Source organism: Zalophus californianus, chromosome 8 (genome assembly GCF_009762305.2).
Source record: "Zalophus californianus isolate mZalCal1 chromosome 8, mZalCal1.pri.v2, whole genome shotgun sequence".
Classification (NCBI taxonomy): domain Eukaryota; kingdom Metazoa; phylum Chordata; class Mammalia; order Carnivora; family Otariidae; genus Zalophus; species Zalophus californianus.
Window position 1 is genome coordinate 26,343,278 of NC_045602.1, and position 21,452 is coordinate 26,364,729.

Consider the following 21,452-nt stretch of genomic DNA (forward strand, 5'->3'; position numbering starts at 1 on the left):
CGGGTAAATTACTAACCTAAAAATGTATTTCCTTATCTGTAAAATGATCATAATTACAGTATCTAGTTTTTAAAATTGCTACGAAGTAAGAAACACTACCGGGAAAGTACTTTGTCAACAATTGTTGGCTCACTCTAAAGAAATAATACACGTCTACGATTCCACAGAGCCACCAAACCATTCACTTACCCTCAGCCTCAGCTTGCAAATCTATCTATACCAAAGTAAAATGCTCATACTTAGAAATCTAAGCTTTGAATCAACATCTACCTCCTTGTTATTTCTCAAAAAAAAAAAAAAAAATTTACTTGTTCTGTATTTCCACAAAGTATGAATTAGAAAAAAGAACATTTGGCTTTGAAATGTAATATTCCTAGATTTTAGAATTCAAGTTGTCAAGTTGGTCTTCCCCAGTGAGGGTGTACAAAATCTCACACTCAAAAAATAATTACAAAACTGTCAAAAAAAAACAACACCATTTTGTGCTCTAGAAATTAACAAAACAAAAAACACAATAAGAATAGTTTATTCATGTAAAATAACTGAACTTCTTGGGAAGAACAGTAGGAGTCTGGCTTCTTACCAGGAGCTACCTCCATCCCCCTGCCCCACTCCACCAACATGATGAGGTTGGCTGCGAAAACCAGCAGCTTCATTGCTGAAGGGAGCTGACTTTGATTTGGAGCTGAGGGCAGAAAACTCACACCCAGCAGGAAACAGAAAAGCCTGTAGCTCTTGTAGCCTGAGATTACAGCACCAGTGGAGGCAAGCCACAAACCTGAGGACTACCTAGAAATTTAACAGGGAGATTCTGGAAAGAAGAGAGCCACAGAGGGATAAATTCACATATTCCGAGGAAAAGATTGTTGCCCTCCACATAACCCCGTCTGAGTAGAAAGTAGCAAGCACATATGTGCAGGGGAGACCCATAAGGTCCCAAGCTACCCCCAAATGCCAGCTAATTAGGAGAGCATGCCCAAGGGAAAGTGGAGATCTGAGAGAAATCAACATCACACATCCCAGGCTGACTGGAAATCCACGTGCACATATAGGGAGACCAGAGAAGACCCAATAGAAAGGAAAGGAGGCAAGCTAGAAAATGGCCCAAATTTTGAATATGCTCCCCAAACTATACCTAATCCACCAGCAGAAGATGAAAGCCTTACTGGACCGAGGTGTTCAATCACAATCTCCAACCAATCATTAGCTAAGCACTAAGCAATGCAGACACAAAGGTGAACTCTAGAAAGCCAAATTATAAGAAATTTTGAAAAGCTGAGAAGATACGTCAGTAGCCACAATTTTGGGAGAGATAAATTCTGCATACAAGGCCAACAAAGTTACTCAAAGAAAAAAAAAATGAATGAAGAACAAATGAAACAACCACCACCACCACTACCACCTGCAGAAAATTTTAATAAAACCAGAATCAAGTTGCTATGATACACGATTTTAAGAGTCCAGTTTTAAGAAAAAATTACGAGCCACAAATACAAGACCCCTGTCCCAGAAGTGTTATTATTTTAGCTCTTATAGTTATGTCTATTACCCAATTTGAGTTAATTCTTGTGTGTGGTATGAGGTAAAGATCTAAGTTCACTTTTTTTTTTAATATGGTTATCCAGTTATTCCAGTACCATTTGTTGACACTATCCTGTAAGTAATGAGTCATTTTCCTTTTGCTGCTTTTAAGATTTTCTCCATGTCTTTGGCTTTCATCAGTTTTATTATAGTGTATCTAGATGGGGATCTCTTTGTGCTTATTCTACTTTGGGTTGTTGAGTCTCTTGGAACTGTAGATTAATGTTTTTCATGAAATTTAGAAAGTTTTCAGCCATTATTTCTTCTGCTAGTTTTACTGTACCTCTTTTTGGGACTCCTATTGTATGCATCCTGGTATGTTTGATGTTGTCTACAAGCCTCCAGCACTGTTCTTTTTTCTTCAAATCTTTTTTTTTCTCTCTACAGATTGGATGATTTATTTTATCTTTAATATCACAGCTTCTTTACGTAATATTTTCAGACCATCTAGTAAATTTTTAATTTCATTTGCTATACTTTTCAACTCTAAAATTTCCATTTAGTTCTTTTTAATAGCTTTGTTGATATTTGCTACTTATTTAGTCATTGCCATGTTTTAACTTTTTAAAGCATAGTTTCCTTGATTTTTTTGAACATATAATAATTATTTTGAAGTCTTTGCTAAATCTGGTCCCATGTGGATACAGCTTCTACTGGCTACTTATTTTTTTTTTCTTTTTCCCCTGAGAATGTGTTACACTTAGATCTTTACCTCATACCACACACAAGAATTAACTCAAATTGGGTAATAGACATAACTATAAGAGCTAAAATAATAACACTTCTGGGACAGGGGTCAGCAACAATCTTTTTAAAGGGTCCATAAAGTAAATAATAAATATTTTTGGCTTTGGAGGCCATACAGTCTCCATAACTACTCAACTGTCACTGGAAAGAGAAAGCAGCCACAGGTGATATGTAAATGAGTGGGTGTGGATGGCTATGTTCCAATAAAACATTTACAATAACAAGTTGTGGGCCAGATGTGGTCTGCAGAAGATAGTTTGCTGATTCCTGTTCAAGAAGAGAAAATCTCTGTGACCCTGAATTAAACAAAGATTTCTTAAATACACCAAAAGCTAAGTCCACACAAGAAAAAAATGATAAAATGAATTCATCAAAAACTTTTGCTCTTCAACAAAGCAAAATAACCTGTATCTAGAATATGTAAAATTTCTTACAACTCAGTAAAAAGACAAATTATCAAATTTAAACTAAAGCAAAATATATGAACAGACATTAAACAAGAGAGGACATACAAATGACTAATAACAACACTGAAAAGTTGCTCAACATCATGAATCACTGGAAAGATGCAAATTAACACCAAATGAGGTTACACTATACATTGATCAGAACAGTTGTAATCAAAAAGACTGACAATATCAGGTATTGGCCAGAATAGGGAGAAACTAGAATTCTCATGCATTGCTGCTGGAATATAAAATGGTGCCGTCACTTTAGAAAATAGTTTGGCAGTTTCTGAAAGAGTTAAAACATAGATTTATAGGACCCAGTCACATCATTCCTAAGTATCTATTCAAGAGAAATGAAAACATATGTTCACAAAAAGACTTGTACAAGAATCTTTATAACATTATTCCTAATAGCCAAAAATGGAAGTGACCTAAATGTCCATCAACTGGTGAATGGATAAACAAAATATGGTATATTCACATAATGTAATAACTATTTGGCAATAAAAAGGAATGAACTATTGATATATACTACAACATGGATGAACCTCAAAAACAGTATGCTAAATGAAAAGGATAGATAGAAAAGACATTTCATTTGATTCCATTCATATGAAATTTCCAGAAAATACAAATCTATAGAGACAGAAATCAGATAAATGGTTGCTTAAGAATCAGAGTCAGAGGGGCGCCTGGGTGGCTCAGTTGATTAAGCTTCTGCCTTCGGCTAAGGTCACGATCCCAGGATCCTGGAATGGAGCCCCACATCAGGTTCCCTGCTCAGCAGGGAGTCTGTATCTCCCTCTCCATCTGCCTCTCCCCCAGATCATGCTCTTTCTCCCAAATAAATAAATAAAATCTTAAAAAAAAAAAAAAAAAGATTGAGAGTCAGAGCCGGAACTGCCCTCAAATGCACACAAGGTTTCTTTTTTGTGTAATGAAAATATTCTCAAACTAGATTATGAGAATGATTGCACAACTCTATAAATTTACTAAGAATCACTGAGTTGTACTCTTATGTGAGTGAATTTTATAGGATGTAAATCATATTTCAATAGAGCTGTTAAAAGAAAAAAAAAAAAGAAAATCCACCTTTGCCCCTTGCAAACTGCTACCTGCAGCAGGTTACCTAAAACTACCCTAAGCCTCAACTGGTCATTAGTAGAAATAGAGTTAATAATACTTACCTTGTTTACAAGGCTCTTATGAGCACTTCAATAATGTAGAGGAAAGTTTTATCTCTTCTTTTTCTGTCCTATACCTTAAACCATACTGCAGAAAATTAATATATCCAAGATGTGTAACAGACTAAAAAGAACTGAAATCCCAGAACCATGAGAGGAATACTCCCTTTAAAAACAAATATTACTATATCACCAATACACTTGAAGGCACAGAGCACTAAAAATCTACATTCTAGTATCTGAGGACCTTGACTGAGGCCACAGTAGGAAAGGAAAAGTAAAAATTTAAGATCTAATACAAACACAAGATATAAGAAGCATTAGAATGGCATTTAATTGAGTCAGAAACTTATGGCGGCCTGGAATTGGAAAAAGAGGAATGGGAATCTTGCAGGAGTATTAACCTAGCAGGTCTGTTGCACCAATTTTTAGAAGGGGCTGCTTGTAAAGACTAGCCCTTGGCTCTTACATCGTTCCTTCCTTATGTTGATTAAGGCTGTTTTACCCACTTGGGACATCGTACCAGCTAACCTGGATTGTAAACAAAATGATAATGGCAAACACCCACTTTCCTTCTGAGAGTCTAGAATTTCAGTAGCTGGGGCTACTTAGGCAGGCAGAGAGTCCCTACATGATCAGCCCCCAATCAAAATCCTGGATTTTGAATCTTAAAGCAGGCTTCCCTGGCCAGAAAAACTGCACATGTGTTACACCGGTGGAGGGAGCACATTCTATTCAGCCCATCCTATGACAGAGAGAATGTTGGAAGCCTCTACCTGGATCCCTCCAGATTCTGCCTGGTGTGTCCTTTTCCCTTGCTGGTCCTCTTGTGTGTCCTATCTTTTCCAATAAACCATAACCATGAATAAACTGTGAGTCCTTCTAACGAAACTTCAAATGTAAGGCTGGTAGTGGAACCCTTGAAACAGGTGTTAAAGGCAAAGTGGCATAAAGGAATCATAACTGCAGAGTTTTATGGGAGCCTTATAAAAAATAATTTCTCGGGGCACCTGGGTGGCTCAGTCATTAAGTGTTTGCCTTGGGCTCAGGTCATGATCCCAGGGTCCTGGGATCGAGCCCCGCATCAGGCTCCCTGCTCTGCGGGAGGCCTGCTTCTCCCGCTCCCACTCCCCCTGCTCGTGTTCCCTCTCTCACTGTGTCTCTCTGTCAAATAAATAAATAAAATCTTAAATAATAATAATAATAATAATTTCTCATCTTTTCTTTCTGATCAAATTCACCTTCAGACCACAGAGACATGCATATAGACTTTGTACAGAATACTGTGACTCACTATAAGAACAAACTAAAAAGATCCAGAAAACATCAGGCAGAACCGAAGAACTGGGGAAGGAGGAAGAGAGAGGGAAAAGGGGGAGGCAAGCTAGCTGTCAATGACAACTCAGATTAAGATTTAAGTCATTATATGGGCGCCTGGGTGGCTCAGTCATTAAGTGTCTGCCTTCAGCTCAGGTCATGATCCCAGGGTGCTAGGATCAAGTCCCACATCGGGCTCCCCGCTCAGCAGGAAGCCTGCTTCTCCCTCTCCCACTCCCCCTGCTTCTGTTCCCTCTCTCGTTATCTCTCTCTCTGTTGAAAAATAAATAAAATCTAAAAAAAAAAAAAAGAAAGAAAAAGAAAGAAAATCTTAAAAAAAAAAGATTTAAGTCATTATAAGTCTTTGCTGTTTCATCAGTTAAGTGAATCTAATCAGATTACCAAAATGAATTTCAAAGGTTATGTATCTTTCTTAATTTCCATTTCAGTAAGAATAATGAGAAAAAAGGTTTACACAAGGGCAGGCATATTTCAGGTACTACTCAACCACCTGAAGCAAAATATTCTTATAAATTGGTTAAAGCTTGCTGTCAAAATTATGAATTCCCATATTTTATTAAGAACAAGTCAACATTTCCATGCCCTATATTCTCTTATACCTACTTCTGGCTTTACCATCTCTGATAATGGCACACCATTAGGACTTTCACTCCTGTATGCTCTTAAAATCATGTTACTCCCCCAGACAGAAACATTTACCAAGTTCTGTAGATTCTAACCTTCCAATGTCTCCCACTATCTGCTCAGTTTGCTGCCCATCTGCCACTACCTTAATTCAAAGCCCCATGATTTCTTTACTAAACTATTTCTAACAATCTTTTCCAACTCTAATCCATCCTGCACTGTACCATCACACCGTAAAGGAGTAATATTTGGGACACCTGGCTGGCTTAGTCGGTAGAGCATGCGACTCTTGATCTCAGGGTCGTGAGTTCAAGCCCCACACTGGACATGGAACCTACTTAAAAAAAAAAAGAAAAAAGGAGTAACAGGCTTATGATTTCAAGTTCTAATCATGTCCTTCCTTTGATGAGGAACTTTTACTAGCTCTATGCCAATCACAGAATAAAATACAAATATTTTACAATGACATTCAATGACCTCTATAAAATGGTCCCAAGCTACTGTTCCAACTTCCCAATCCTGCCCCTCTTACTCTATGTTTCTACAGGTCACCTACCCAAATGCCTCCAGCTCCAAGTTGGTATTATATACGCATTAAAAGTTGGATAAGGTATAAGATAACACGAAGTGGTAGGACTAATATCCAATTAAAAATATTCATATATAAAGAAAACTTTTTCTAACTATACAGGCCAAACAAAAAAACATCTACAGATATACCTCAGTTACTAGGCAAGCCTTTTTGCAACTTCCTTAAGCTAAGGTAAATAGCTTTCTGTTCTTAAGCCCCGGGTTTTCCTACTCCTATACTTTCTATTTACAGAACTCCCTTTCCCACAGAAACCTGCCCCACTTTGTGAAAATTACAGCCATCTTCAAAGTCCACTCAAATGCTATCTATGCCATGAAGCCACTTGTATGCTCCCCTAAGTTTATCTCTCTGCTCCCACATCCCCTCTTTGGGATCCCATAGACTCTTCAACTGCACTTAACACATTTTGAATTATATTACATCTGATTATATACATTTCTTATCTTTCTTTTTTTTTAAGATTTTTATTTATTTATTTGAGAGAGAGAGAATGAGAGAGATAGAGAGCACAAAAGGGAAGAGGGTCAGAGGGAGAAGCAGACTCCCCACTGAGCAGGGAGCCCAATGTGGGACTAGATCCCAGGACCCTCCAGGATCATGACCTGAGCTGAAGGCAGTCGTTTAACCAACTGAGCCACCCAGGCGCCCCCCTTATCTTTCTTTTTTTTTAAAAGACTTTATTTATTTGACAGAGAGAGAGAGACAGGGAGAGAGGGAACACAAGCAGTGGGAGCAGGAGAGGGAGAAGCAGGCTCCCTGATGCGGGGCTCGATCCCAGGACCCTGGCAGACGCCCAACGACTGAGCCACCCAGGCACCCCACATTTCTTATCTTTCTTACCAGGCTATATGCTGAGGAAATACACAATGTTTGCTTATTTTTCTATTCCCCATCATTCCTTGCACACAGATTAGTACAGTTAAGTAGCTCTGTAACATTTGAAAAATGCATATTAACCAAAATTTTTTAAACTTGACAGGAAATGTCTTAAACCACCTGCTCAGCGGGAAGCCTGCTTTTCCCTCTCCCATTCCCCCTGCTATGTTCCCTCTCTCGCTGTATCTCTGTCAGGTAAATAAATAAAATCTTTAAAAAAAAAAAAAAAAACTTAAAGGAGGAGAATTGCCATTTGGGGGACAAAATGAGTTTTGTTTGCTGTTTCTACCCAATTATTCCCCATATATAATAAAATACATTATTTGTGACTTAAAGAAACATCATAAAAGAAGTCTCTAGTGTATTCCTGAGGTGGTGGTAAAGAATTCCTTTTTCAACCCAAAACAGCAAGTAATAGAGAATAAAATCAGAGCTATAAACTAGTAAAAAGTTCTTCAGAGAGAGGGAAAATGATATAGATCAGAAACTCAGATCTACTTTAAGAAAGAAAGCACATTAGAGAAGAAATAAAGATAAAATAACATCTTTAGTTTATTTCATTTGATTTTTCTTATTCTTAATTGATCCAAGAGATAACAATTTCTTCAAAAACTAATAGTAACAATATGTTATAATTATAGCTTATGAATGACTGCAGTGTTATCAGGAACAGGAAGGACAAACTGGAAATACTGTAAGGTACTTGCACTATCCGTGAAGCAGTATAGTGTTATTTTAAAGTGTACTTGGATTAGTTGCAAATGCATGTTGCAAACTTTACAGCACCCACTAAAAAAGGTTTTTTAAAAAAGTACTATAACTGATATGCTGAGAGGAAAAAAATGGAATCATATAAAATGCTCAATTAAAACCACAGAAGGCAGAATAACAGAAAACAAAAAAGAAATAAAGAACAAGGGCAATAAGTACAAAGCAGTAACAAATATGAGAGATATTAATCCAACTATATCAATAATCCTTTAATAGGTGAACGGATAAACTATGAACATCTGTAAAATAGAACATTCTTCAGCAATAAAGAGAAATAAGCTATCAAGCCAAAAAAAAGGTATGGAAGAATCTTGAAAGTATATTATTAAGTTAAGTCAACTTGAAAAGGCTGCATACTGTACAATTCCAATTATATGACATTCCAGAAACTATATGACTAGATACTATGGAGATAGTAAAAAGGTAAATGGTTACCAGAGGATGGTTGGGGGGAATGAAGGGGGAGAGGATGAACAGGAAGAGCACAGGGGATTTTTAGGACAGTGAACTGATTCCATATGTTACTATAATGGTAGATAACAAGGACTTCTGGTATTTGGTAAAACCCATAAACTATGTAACACAAAAAGGGAACCCTAATTAAACTATGGACCTAGTTATTAATAATGTATCAATATTTCTTCATCAACTGTAACAAATGCACCATACTAATGCAAGATATTAAGAACAGGAAAAACTGTTCAGTTAATAGTATTTAATACCATACAAAGCCATAGTAGTGTTCTCACTCAGGGAACTCAAACATACAATCAATATGGATAAACACAAGAATTACAAGACTGCAGCTTAACAATCTGGGTAAACTGTGTAAACTCAAGTTGCTGTTTTTTAATAATAGTCTAAGTACTCCAAGAGTTATAAAATCCTAACCACACTGAATTTGTAAGATTGGCTAGAACCTAAAGCAGAGGATGGAACATATTTAAATACACTGTACTGTACTTTCAAGTTGTCTATGTTCCAAAATATTAGCAGTAACAAAAAGTATTAAATGGCTAAGAAGAAAATGATGATACTTTCATAGTGAACATGAATGGTTTTATAGTGCCATATTTCTCAATGACACATTTTCAAAGTTACTAAAGCATCCTATTTACTCTGCACATTTTTCTGAACAAAAAATAGTGAAGTTGAGGTAAAGAAACTGTTTTACATCTGGACTGTGACGAATATATACAACTCTGAATTTGTCAATACTCAAAGAATTCTATGCCTTAAAGAGTACATTTTACTGCATATAAATTACCCAAAACAATTAATTAAAAATTTAAACTGTAAACAAACAGTAAATGAGAATGATACAGAGAGAGGAATATGTGGGGAGATGTTAAAGGTAACTGAACAAGAACAAAGAAGGGCTGCGATCCAATGCTATTAATCTTCAGAGTTAACTAGCTTTGTTTTTTCAAGATAGATGGTTTCTATATATCCTAACTTAACTCTCTCAATACAATTATAAGCAATGTAAAAATTATTATGCATTTCAATAATGAAGATAATATATGGAAAAAAGGATCAGAATAAAGTATGTAAGATATGATCTCTTGTTTACATGTTTTAATTTACACAAATAAGGATTTGTATATATAAATCTTATATAGATAATATAAACATATAAGCACATATATGTTAGTATATACGTAACAATGTTTACTATCAAATGAACACTGGTTGAGGGGAAGGAGGGAGGCTTTAAGTCTTCATTTTATACTTCTTGATGCTGTTGATACTTTCAAATCATGGACAGTACCGTACAAGTATTTTTTTTAATGGCAATGGGGTTAACTAAGCAAGGAGATTATGGGTCATTTCATGTTTTCTTTTATACTACTCATTATTTCTTTTAAAAGTTCTAATGAATATTATATTTTAAATCTGTTTAAGATAACACATAGAATTATAAATAATACCTTAGGTATTTAATTTTAAAAATCTGTAAAGACTACAGTGAAAAAAATGAAAGAAAAGTTAGAAAATTAAATGGTCAAATGATTAAAGCATTATATACACATATTCTAGAAAGTTCTGTCTATAGACATGGAAATATGTCTTATATAATACGAAACGCAGTTAGTAAGAACATTTGACCTCATTTTGGGAACAAATTTAGTATTTAATAATGGGAAGATCATTATTAATTCACTCAACAATTAATTACGGGAATTCTTTTGTGTACCAGGTCCTGAGCTGGGCACAGAAAGTACAGTAAAAACTAGCTGTCCTCCGGCAGGGAGCAGCTAGGGGACTACCAAGGAAGGGGGACATATGCAGGCAATCACCAAAAGAGCTATTTAATTACAGTGGTACTATGGTAAGCTATCTTCAAGTATAATCCCTGAAAATTCCTCCCACTTCTGAATGCCCACATCACCCCTCCCATCCAAAGCAGAATCTCTTTCTCCCTTCCCCGTTGAACCTAGCCTTGCAACTTGCTCGGATGAGGAGAATGTGGCCTAAGTTAACACTGTGCCAGTTCCAAACCCAGATATTAAGATGCCTGAAAATTTCTAGTTTTGCTTTCTTGCTGCCCTGAACTGCCATGTACTTCATGATAGTCCATGCCTATCCGAGGAGAGGGATACTATATAAAGAGAGAGGCCCTGAAGGATAAGTGACAACAGGTGAAATGGAGAGCACTGAGACAAGAACGAAGGTGGTTCAGTAGACAGCAGCATCGCAGCCCCAGACAAGAAGTGAGGGTGCCCTAGAGCCTTCAGCCTAAGTCAGCCTGCTTCAACTAGCAGCAGATGAAACACAGACAAGTTGTCACCACTCACCCCTGACCAAATTTCTAGTTCACAGAGTCATAAGCAAAAAACATAGGCACTTTGAGGTGATTTGTTATGCTACAATAGGTACGTGAGATAAAAAGTGGTGCTTGGAAAGGGTACTACTGGAACAGAAACCTAAAACACTGGCGTTGAGGACACTGAGGCAGGCAGAAGCTGTAAGGGCGAGAAGGAGACAGGGAACTGCCAGAGCAGTAAGGAAACGGCCATACAAGGCCAGAAGAAGAGGGGCCCATATTATATATGGGCAGAACAATCAGCAGAATGAGCACATGTATAATAACTTGGGACATTAAAAATATACCTAGTGAACCTATTATAGATCTAGCTAGGATTTCCAGCCAAAATATTCAGTGTCACTGGCTACTTTGTAGCGAAGTATGAGAAGGTAAAAAAAGAAAAACATGAGCTAAGGAATTACAAGCAGAATTTAAAGGAAATATTTCTACACAAGAGTTGCTTGGTTGGCAAATAGTTGTTTCTCATCACTAGCCTCTACAAATAGCAAAAGATTGTCAAAGAAACAACATGAAGACAAAGAACAAATCCAGAGTACTGCCAATAAATCATGGGCTCACAATCATCAAATCAAAAATTCATCTATAAAATCCTTTATTAAGACCACAGAAAGACTTAATAAGATAGGGCTTACATTCTCTCTCAGGTAGGCAAAAGGGCTTCTAAGAACCTTATAGGACCCTATATTGGGATCCAAAGTAGAGAGAGTCCTGTCACTCACTGAACTGTGGATGTGACTATTGCCTAATGGAATGCACTTATAATCTGATATACAGAAAATCCACAATGTTTAATGGAGTTCTACCAGTTTAGACTAAAATAAACACTGTTCCAAATGAAAAGTGGCCTTTAAGTTTTCAAACTGTCACATACATGAAGCAGACAGAAATGAATACTCAGGTGTAAACAAAGCCCATTTCTTATGAGGAAGTAAAAATGAGTCAGCGAGTAGAGCCAAGAGCCCAAAAGACCAAGCCAAGAGCTCAGAAAAGTAAGGAATTATGAAGCCACTACTACAAGTCAGAACCAAGCCCCAATCAAAGAACATTCTCTGTTCCCCGATTAGATTTCAGAATTGCTTTGGATCAGAGGCTGCTATATGCCTCCCATTCTTTCACTCTCCACAGAGAGTATCTATTGTGTGGTTAAGAATTCCTGTCTCAGGGCGCCTGGGTGGCTCAGTTGGTTAAGCCATCTGCCTTTGCCTCAGGTGATGATCCCACGGTCCTGGGATCGAGCTCCTTGTCAGGCTCCCTGCTCAGCGGAGAGCCTGCTTCTCCCTCTGCCTCTCCCTCTGCCGCTCCCCCGCCTGTGCTCTCCCGCTATCAAATAAATAAATAAAATCTTTAAAAACAATTTTTTTTAAATTCCTGTCTCAAAATTGTATATGGCGTGAATGGCGGGTGGGGGTGGGGCAAAACCTGTCTTCTTAGTTCACAGGTATCCAAATCAAGAGGAGCTGTACCCAGAATGCCTCATCCACATCATGACCTAATGCAGAACATAAGGTAATGGACTTTGAACCTGAGGTCCTAACTGAATGAGATTTCTGGGCATCTTAGGAGGACTGAGTACTGCATGGTGGAGAGACACTGAATTGTCTATCAGAAGAACTGTGACATAGTCCATCTGCAAAGATGGCTACCAACAATTCCTCCTATTCCTGAATATACACATGCTACTCCTCCCATCAAGAAGTGGAATCTATTTCTCCTTCCCTTAAACCTTGGCTAATACTGTGTTCTGCTTTTAAAAAGAGAATGTGATAAAAATGATGCTGTGTAGTTTCAGGCCGAGGCCTTAAGAGACTGGGAACTTTTGTTTTTGTTCTCTGGTTACCCTAAATCACCATGTAAAAAAATCCAGGCTATCCTTCTAGAGAGAAGCCAAGAAGAGAGAAAAGCCCTGGTTGATGAACAAATAGACCATCTAGAGAACAAATGAGGTGTCTCAAATAAAAGCTAACACCAAGGCTATCTTGGATCCATGAGCCTCACTCAACTTACTTCAGTCAACATCTCATGGACCAAAGCAAGGTGTCCCCTGCCCAAACTCCTGACCTAAAATTTGTGAGCAATAATTTTTAGAGTAATAGTTGTGATTTTAAACCACTAAGTTTTGGAGCAATCTCTCACACAGTAATGGATAAGTAATACAGGTAGTGAGTGCAGCAAAGACTATAAAGGAAAAGTACTGGGTACTTTCTAAAAGTCAGTATTAGAGATGCAAATGTAATCTGGGAGAGAGGGAAAATCTCTTGAGAAGTGATATATTTAATAGTGGTTATTTAACACTATTTAATAGAGGGGGAATTATGAACAGGAATTTTGGTTAAGTTACTATTTTCCTAAATTTTCAACATTACATGTTTTACTTTTGAAATAACAACAAAAATATTATTTTGTTAAAACTTCCTTAAGGATATTGTTGGCTTTCTTAAGTCTAAAATATATTTTCTCATGACAAAATATGCAAATATTTCAAGAAATAACAAAAGCTTTATATTATTCTATGTAATTGAAGAATGGAACGTCCTGATTATACTAGCATTCCAGGAAATAAAGAGCATATATTGGTTTAACAATTTCTGAAGGATTAGAATGTGGTAAAATACAATTAACCTAAAATTATACTGCTTATAATTTAATATCACACTGATTTTTTGGAAACTTCTTCAGATTTACACAATGCATCATAGTTACCATTGTGAATAGATGTGGAATGAGAGAAGTTAAATAACTCTCTCATAAGAGAATTAGGAGTAGAAATGATCCAAAATGAGTGCCATAATAGACTAAAACCAACAAGGAAAAATTAAACAGTAGTAACTAAGGGTTAAAAAGAAACCACAAAAGTACAAGAGAGAAAATAATCCAACTTAACTGTAGGGAAAAGCCTTGGGCTTTAGCTGGCCACAAATGTATTAGCCAACAGCAAGTAAGCCATACCAACATGAAAAATGTCAATGTGATCTTAGACTTCATTAATACATTTCATTAACAAATATTTACTGTAAACCTGTATAATACACCATGTATTTTACTAAGAGAATATAATGACAAGATCCAGGGAAGGAATAATCTCACCATATTTAGAACTAGTCGAACTATACGGAATATTAAGTTCATGTAAAGGAAATGGTTGAAAAAATTAGGGGCGCCTGGGTGGCTCAGTCGTTAAGCATCTGCATTTGGCTCAGGTCATTATCCCGGGGTCCTGGGATCGAGCCCCGCATCAGGCTCCTCACTCTGCGGGAAGCCTGCTTCTCCCTCTCCCACTCCCCCTGCTTGTGTTCCCTCTCTCGCTGTATCTATCTCTGTCAAATGAATAAATAAAATCTTAAAAAAAAAAAAGAAAAAATTAGACATATGTGACTACAAAAGGAAGACTTTCTAATTTGAATACTGCCCTAAAAGAAGAAAGCTCTTTAAAAATTATCTCATTTTACAAAATAAATTAATGACTACTATGAAATGGGCATTGTGCTAGGCAGTGGGATACAAGTGGAGAATAAAATAGGTATTGTCCCTGTCCTCATCCTACTTAATAGTCGTATGAGCATCCCACCACTGGAAGACCTTTAGCGAGTACCAAACAATAATCTGCCAAGCATATCATAAAAAATATTCAGGTACTTTGCATAAGGATGAAATAAATGAGCTCCAATATTACTTCCAAATCTAAAATTTTATGATTACCTACTTATAGCATAAAAGAATTTGTTATTCTGAGATAAATGTCTAATGAATAAAAGGCAGACACACACACACACACACCCACTCAAATACACACAGAGGTTTTTGAAACATTATCACCTAATAAAAAACCATGTCAACTCACATGTTCAGCCTTTATAGGCAAACTACTCAAAACCAACTTCAATCCAAATTAGAAACATCCAATCTCAAATTTTTACATCATTTCAAATAGTAAAATTTTTTTAAGGATTTTTTAATTTTAAGAAGTCTCTACACCCAATGTAGGGCTCAAACTCACAACACTGAGATTGAGAGTTGCAGGCTCTACTGACTGAGCCAGCCATCCCTCAAATAACAAAAATTTTTTTAAATCTCTTTATCCTAATGATTATTTTACCCAGTGAAAATAATTCCGAAGAAATTAATACTTATGATTTCTCTGGGATTTCTTATATTAATCAATATACCTTTCCATGGCTTTAGCTGTATAAGGCAAATGCATTTCAATACTGTGTTCATCTTCATCTGTCTGCAGAGACATGCGTTCAAACATTCCTGTCTTCCATAGTTCTCCGTAAACTAAAGAGATTTCAAAATATAGTAAAACAGATATATTAATGTATATCCTTATTCTGTGAGACTCCATTCAGCAACAAAAAACTACATGCTTTGGCAAGAGACAGAAGTACCACATAATATTTTCCTTCATTTTTATCTTTAAAAAAGAAGAAAAAAACTAGCTTTTTACATACCAAACAAAGCAATAATACATGTGATGACTACTCAGCATTTTCATATGTTACACAGTTATATAAAAATAATCATTTAAAATGTTCATCAGTTCTTTTTATTACATCTAAAATCACCTCTGGGTCTAAGCTTTTTCTTGACTTAAGCAGCACATGCCAACAAGAACACAGTTGATTAGAACTCCTAGTAAAACATGGCAAAGCCACTGCTCTACCTACTCGTGAGGTTAATGATATAGTTTTTAAGTTTTGTTTTGTTTTATAACAAAATCTATGGGATTATTATTTCCCATCTCAGATGTCTGCCAGACAAAGAACAGAAAATTCCTATTAAGCATATTATTTTCCTCAAAATTAAAAATTAAGCTTCTGGGACAGACCAGGACATAAATTCAACATAGTATCATGCCATAAATAATTCTAAAATGATCTAGTAATTCAGACCCTTCTGATGAATTATACTTAAAAATTGATATGATATAATAAAAGATGAAATTTAATATGTAAAAAAAGTAATATAAGAATATTTTTGTTTTATCATAAAACAGAACATTTTTATAACTACATTCTTAAATGGGCTTACCAATATCAAAGAAACAAACAAATGATGGCATGACATTTTTTCTGCAAAATTATACCTGATTAAATATCATCCATTCCTTTATTAGGAAGCTACCTAAAACCAAAATTTTCTGAATGCCCCAACAAGATTTTAAAAATAAAGTGTGTTACCTAAAAGCATCACAGAGAGTAATAAGACTAGTTATACTCCAGTTTCATTAGTAAAAATTATTCTAACAAATTACTAATACTCAGTAATAATTAAAACCCCGTTTATGAAAAATTAGGCCTAAAAATAAGGAAAAAGAGGTGATTGTCTATTTTGCAAATGGCTTCTTTCATCCTACAGAAGAATTTGTTCCAAGATTTCTTGAAACAATAAGCACCCAACATACTTAAAATATAATGTGATGAACTGGAAGAATACAAAGCAAACTCATGAAGATGGCTTTTGGGAAAGCAAACTGAGTTAAGGGGAAAATTCTGAGTCAATTGTGGATGGTAAGTACAAGAATATTTGTTTCACTATTCTCTCTATTGTTCTATATTTTTAAAATTATGCTCCCCACTCCTCCAAAAATACTATTATAAAATCAAAAGATTTTAATTTACACATTCAGTGTATAAAATGCGACACAACTTAATAAAAGGTGTGATTTCTAGAATCCTGTGGAAAATATATATCAAAATAAGAGACATGTTTTTTAAAAATAAAATACACTTAAGATTTATGAAGCACCTTTGTTTAGTGTTTCACTTTTGTTGCCCCCATAAAAATCATCTGAGAAGAAATAAAGGCATTATCATCATGACTTATTTATAATGAGGAAGGTAATATACATAGAGTCAGACTAACATGCCCAGAATCTTTCTTCAAGTTGTTGTGGGTACTAATTTCTTGTGCCATGGTACAGTGAGTACAAGACACTTCCCTGAATACACATGTAATATGAACAGGCTGGAGACCAGTGGAGCTGACAGATTTTTGTGTTGTGACTGGCAAAAAAAACTCTAGTCGTCTTTTAGGCATACAGAAGATCTTCCTTCTTTGTTTTTGCTTTTTGCAAATACGTTGAAATCAATTTTATCTTTAAAACTGAGATCTTACTTATGATATCCATATTTTTAATTTTTTTAATTAACTTGTTTTAAAAAAATCTTTAGCTGTTTTAAAGCTATAAGATTTCTATATACTTACTCTTTTGGTCAATACGAAGGTCATACAGAGGTGTCCTATATATATCCACACTGGAAAGTGCACATCGAGAGAGGGGCACATGATGAGAAGGCCCAAGGATGAAAATTCTCCGGCTAGGAGATATACAACAAAAAGCACAGAACAATTGTACTTCTACACAAACCTTATTAAATAAAAGGGAAAAAAATAAGTAATTTTTAAAATCACATGTGGCACCATTTTCTTTCTTGACTGATTTCATTACCTACTATTATGAGCTAAATTATGTACCCCTAAAATTTATGTTGAAGTTCCACCCCAGTACCTCAGAATGTAACCATATTAGGAGATAAGGTATTAAAACAGATTATTAAGTAAAAATGAGGCTACTCAGATAAGGCCTGAATTCAATAACTGGTGTTCTTATAAGAAGAAGAAGAGATATCAGGGGCACACATGCACAGAGAGGTGACCATGTGAAGAGGCATCAAGAAGACAGCCATCTGCAAGCCAGGAAGAAAGGCTTCAGGAGACCAACCCTACCAGCACCCTCATCTTGGACTTCCAGCCTCCAGACTGAGAGAAAATAAATTTCTGTTTTCAGCCACCTACTTCGTGATAGTTTATTATGGCAGCGCTAGCAAACTAATATACCCACAACTGATTTGATCCTCAGTTAATTAAGTTCAATGCCTCATCTTTCATCTTTTTGTTGGACCATTTCAAAAAAAAAAAAAAAAGAACCATACTAGTTACTGATTTAATGACCTACCGTAAATCAACTGCTATGCTTAAAATCATCTCTGTATTCATAATGCCTAGGATACAGAAGGTTTTCAATAGCTATATTCATTGAATTTAAACATTTCAGCTATAAATAAAATCTCAAAATTCTAACACATTCTAAACTTGCCTCATAAGATCTACCAACTTTAATAAACTTTAATACACTTTATAAAACTTTAATAAACTTTAATAAAAATACATGATAGTATAATTTCTAAAACTCCCTACAAAATATCATTACAAAGAGCCCTTCTGATAAAGCTATTTCCACATTTCTACCATAGGAGAGAAAAAAGGAATCTTGTTGAGAAAAATTCTGTATAATAAGCTTTCCCTGTTCCCATTCAAGTAGATAGAAGTCATCCTCAAAAGCAAAGAAACTTGATTATGTGTTATTTGCACTGTAGCTAAAGAAAAGAAGTGGGCTAAACTATAGCTTAAATCTTTACAATCCTTTATCTTGACATCAAGAGTAAAATTAACTTCCCCTCATTTTATCTCAAACATCACTACAATCTAAATTCCAAAACTATCCATTTTCTCTGTTCTCCCAGATTCAAATGAACGAAACCTCCCCCAACACACACATACAAACTTACTTTTGAAAAACCAAAACTAGGAGAAAGTAGGGAATAGATGATAAGCTATGTACCTAGAAAAAATTAATTACACTCATCGCTCAATTAATGGACAAAGACTGAGACATGAGCTAGTTCTTTCATATCAAAAACTTGCAAGCCAAGGAATGTTCTTAGGCAATATATTTATTTTCATAAAATTCAATCACAGTTATGAAAATTAACTTATTGTTTGCTATATGTTACTTGCTGTGGTGGGGGGAGGGACGGTAAGGACGATGTGGATAAGGAAAACAGAGATTCTCAGTTTAGAGTCCCAAAACTTCCTCAAGATGTCCCAGATAGCAAACATAAGACTTCATCCACAGGCCACTTCTAGTCTTTTCATCCCCTGCCTCCACTGCCAATACTCACGTCTTATCATCACCACTATAAGCAAAGTCAACAGCCATTTCCAAAAAAAAATCACATCAAATTTCGACTCCTAAATAAACAAAAGTGGTAACCATTATGCTCTCCTATTTTAACAGTACACAAACATCATCACAAGTTTTTAAATTAAGGGGACATAGATCATGGTTGAGTGTTTAGGTGACTTGCCTAAGGACAAGTATTACATGAACCAAGAATCAAGTATGAAAAAGAAGGCATTTTCATGAGTGAGGAATGCATTTCTATGACAAGACAGAGGAATAGAATATTTTAAATCAGAATACTCTTAGGAAATCTAGCATATATAACTAAAATATGAAATGACTTTTAAAATATCAATTTAAACTCAAGACACACACACACACACACACACACAAAACTCAAGACACAGATACATTTCTAGGTAAGTGTAACAAGGTTCTAATAGTGACCAAAATACAAGCACTACTCCAGAAATAAACACTGAAGGTCACCTTGGAAAGCCTAATTGTCCCCTGCAATATCAGACTATTTACTTTGTTGGCCTTTTTTGCCAGACCCAACCTAGATGAAAAGATAAGACTGGTGGAGAAAAGAGCTCCCACCATCTAAATTAGACAATTGTGTACTCTATTCTTTCCAGTCTAACAGAAACTCACTCATATGCAACACAGGGAAAAAGAGGTTTAGGTCACATCAATATGAAAACCTTATAAGTGATAAACCCAAAAATAAACCAAAAAATAGGCTGGACATCACTGAAAAGAAGGGGGAATAAAGTGCACATTAGTAATCTAAAAATGGGTCTCTTTGTTAGCTTATGCTAACAAAAAGAAAATAATGTAAATAAAAAATAATGCATTTTCTTTGGGGGGGCCAGATTGCTAGATCCATAAACACCAAGGCCACAGGAATATTTTGGAGAAAAACGAGTAATATAGGCATGGGAAGCAATGCCGCTTTCTCTCCCTTCAATTAATTGCAAAGTGCTTTGCCTTTAAATGAATAACTGATAAATATTAGCATATCATCACTGTCGTCACACATGTAAAAAAAAAAACCCTTAATATGAAAAAAAGTCAAGAGGTATTCTCTTAGAAATAAGTGTAGTTTATGTATAATACCTCCAGAGAATTCACATTTGTGGAGTTACTTACTATGAGAAGTATAGTCTGTGCAACCAATAAATAAGTTACCTGAGTATCTGCCCTCACAAATATTCAACTACTTATTTTAAATAATGGAATACAAGTAATTTTTTAAAGATGTTTCCTGGCAAGTTAGAGATATCTTAACTAAATTAAATGTCATGTGGCCCCAAAGAAGATTCCTTTTGCTCTTTTTTCTACTCTGTAAGGCTTTCTGAAAAATCTGAATCAAAATCAAGTTACTATCTAAGTACATCCTGAGTTCCAGGTTTTCAATAAAGTTTTAGTACTAGCAAAAGACTTTGCAACAGTAAATATGACAACTTACTTAAATATATCATTTTTTAATTCCTTAAACAACCAAAGCACTCCTTTTGAAACATAAATCAGATCCCATCACTCCCCTGCTTAAAAGGTCTTTCAATAACCTTTCATAATTAGAGGATAAAATCTAAACTTCTTAAAACGGGTTCTGAAGTCTCAAAGGCGCTGGCCCCGTCATGCATTACTTCCCCCCGACCACCACCACCCCTTAATCACAATAGTTTACGTATACTGGTCTTGCAGTTCCTTTATGACTGGAACACAACTCAGCCTACTTCAAAGCCTTCACAAGTGCTATTGTTCCTTTGGCTTAGCTTAAAAATCATTTCCTCAGAAATGCCTTCCCCAGGGTGCCTGGGTGACTCAGTTGGTTAAGCGACTGCCTTTGGCTCAGGTCATGATCCTGGAGTCCTGGGATCGAGTCCCGCATCGGGCTCCCTGCTCAGCGGGGAGTCTGCTTCTCCCTCTGGCCCTCCTCCCTCTCATGCTCTCTGTCTCTCATTCTTTCTCTCTCAAATAAATAAATAAAATCTTTAAAAAAAAAAAAAGAAATGCCTTCCCCAACACCCATAATCTAAATCCAATCACCCTGTATCAGAGCACTTCTCAAATTGTGAACTGTGGATTCCACAAGACCCTCTCAAGAAGTCCACAAAATCAAAACTATTTTCATAATAATCAGGAATTTATTTGCCTTTTCCACTGTGTTGACATTTGTTCTCACGGTACAAAAATGAGGCTGGGTAAACCACTGGCACATTAGAACTGTGATCAAGGTAATGGAATCAAAATGTACTGCTAGTCATGTATTCTTCACCTTCACCCACACCAAGGTTTTTTGGGTATTTTTAGTCCAGTTTCACTTAATTTCATTAAATCTTGAATTCTGAATACAGTTTTATAAAAATATTCTGTACAACAAAATGTATTAAATTGATGGTGATAAATGCATAAAGCACTTTTGCTATATACAGAATTAGGTCTTGGGGAAAACATTTGTGTGATTATGAGTGTGATCTAAACTAGACAT

At 35.8% G+C, this 21,452-nt stretch overlaps 1 protein-coding gene across 6 annotated transcripts in view; it reads right to left on the minus strand.

Annotated features, from left to right (window-relative positions):
- Window positions 1-21,452, minus strand: part of MEMO1 (mediator of cell motility 1) — a 119,228-nt gene that overhangs the window by 23,140 nt on the left and 74,636 nt on the right. For 5 of the 6 annotated variants that reach the window (XM_027622922.2, XM_027622929.2, XM_027622925.2 and 2 more), the window contains 2 exons: window positions 17,197-17,309; window positions 15,156-15,267 (listed from right to left, as the gene is read on the minus strand). The exons of the other annotated variant lie outside the window; for it this stretch is intronic. In XM_027622922.2, coding sequence (XP_027478723.2) covers window positions 15,156-15,267; window positions 17,197-17,309 — 225 coding nt within the window. The remainder of the gene's footprint in view (window positions 1-15,155; window positions 15,268-17,196; window positions 17,310-21,452) is intronic. 6 annotated transcript variants of the gene reach the window in all.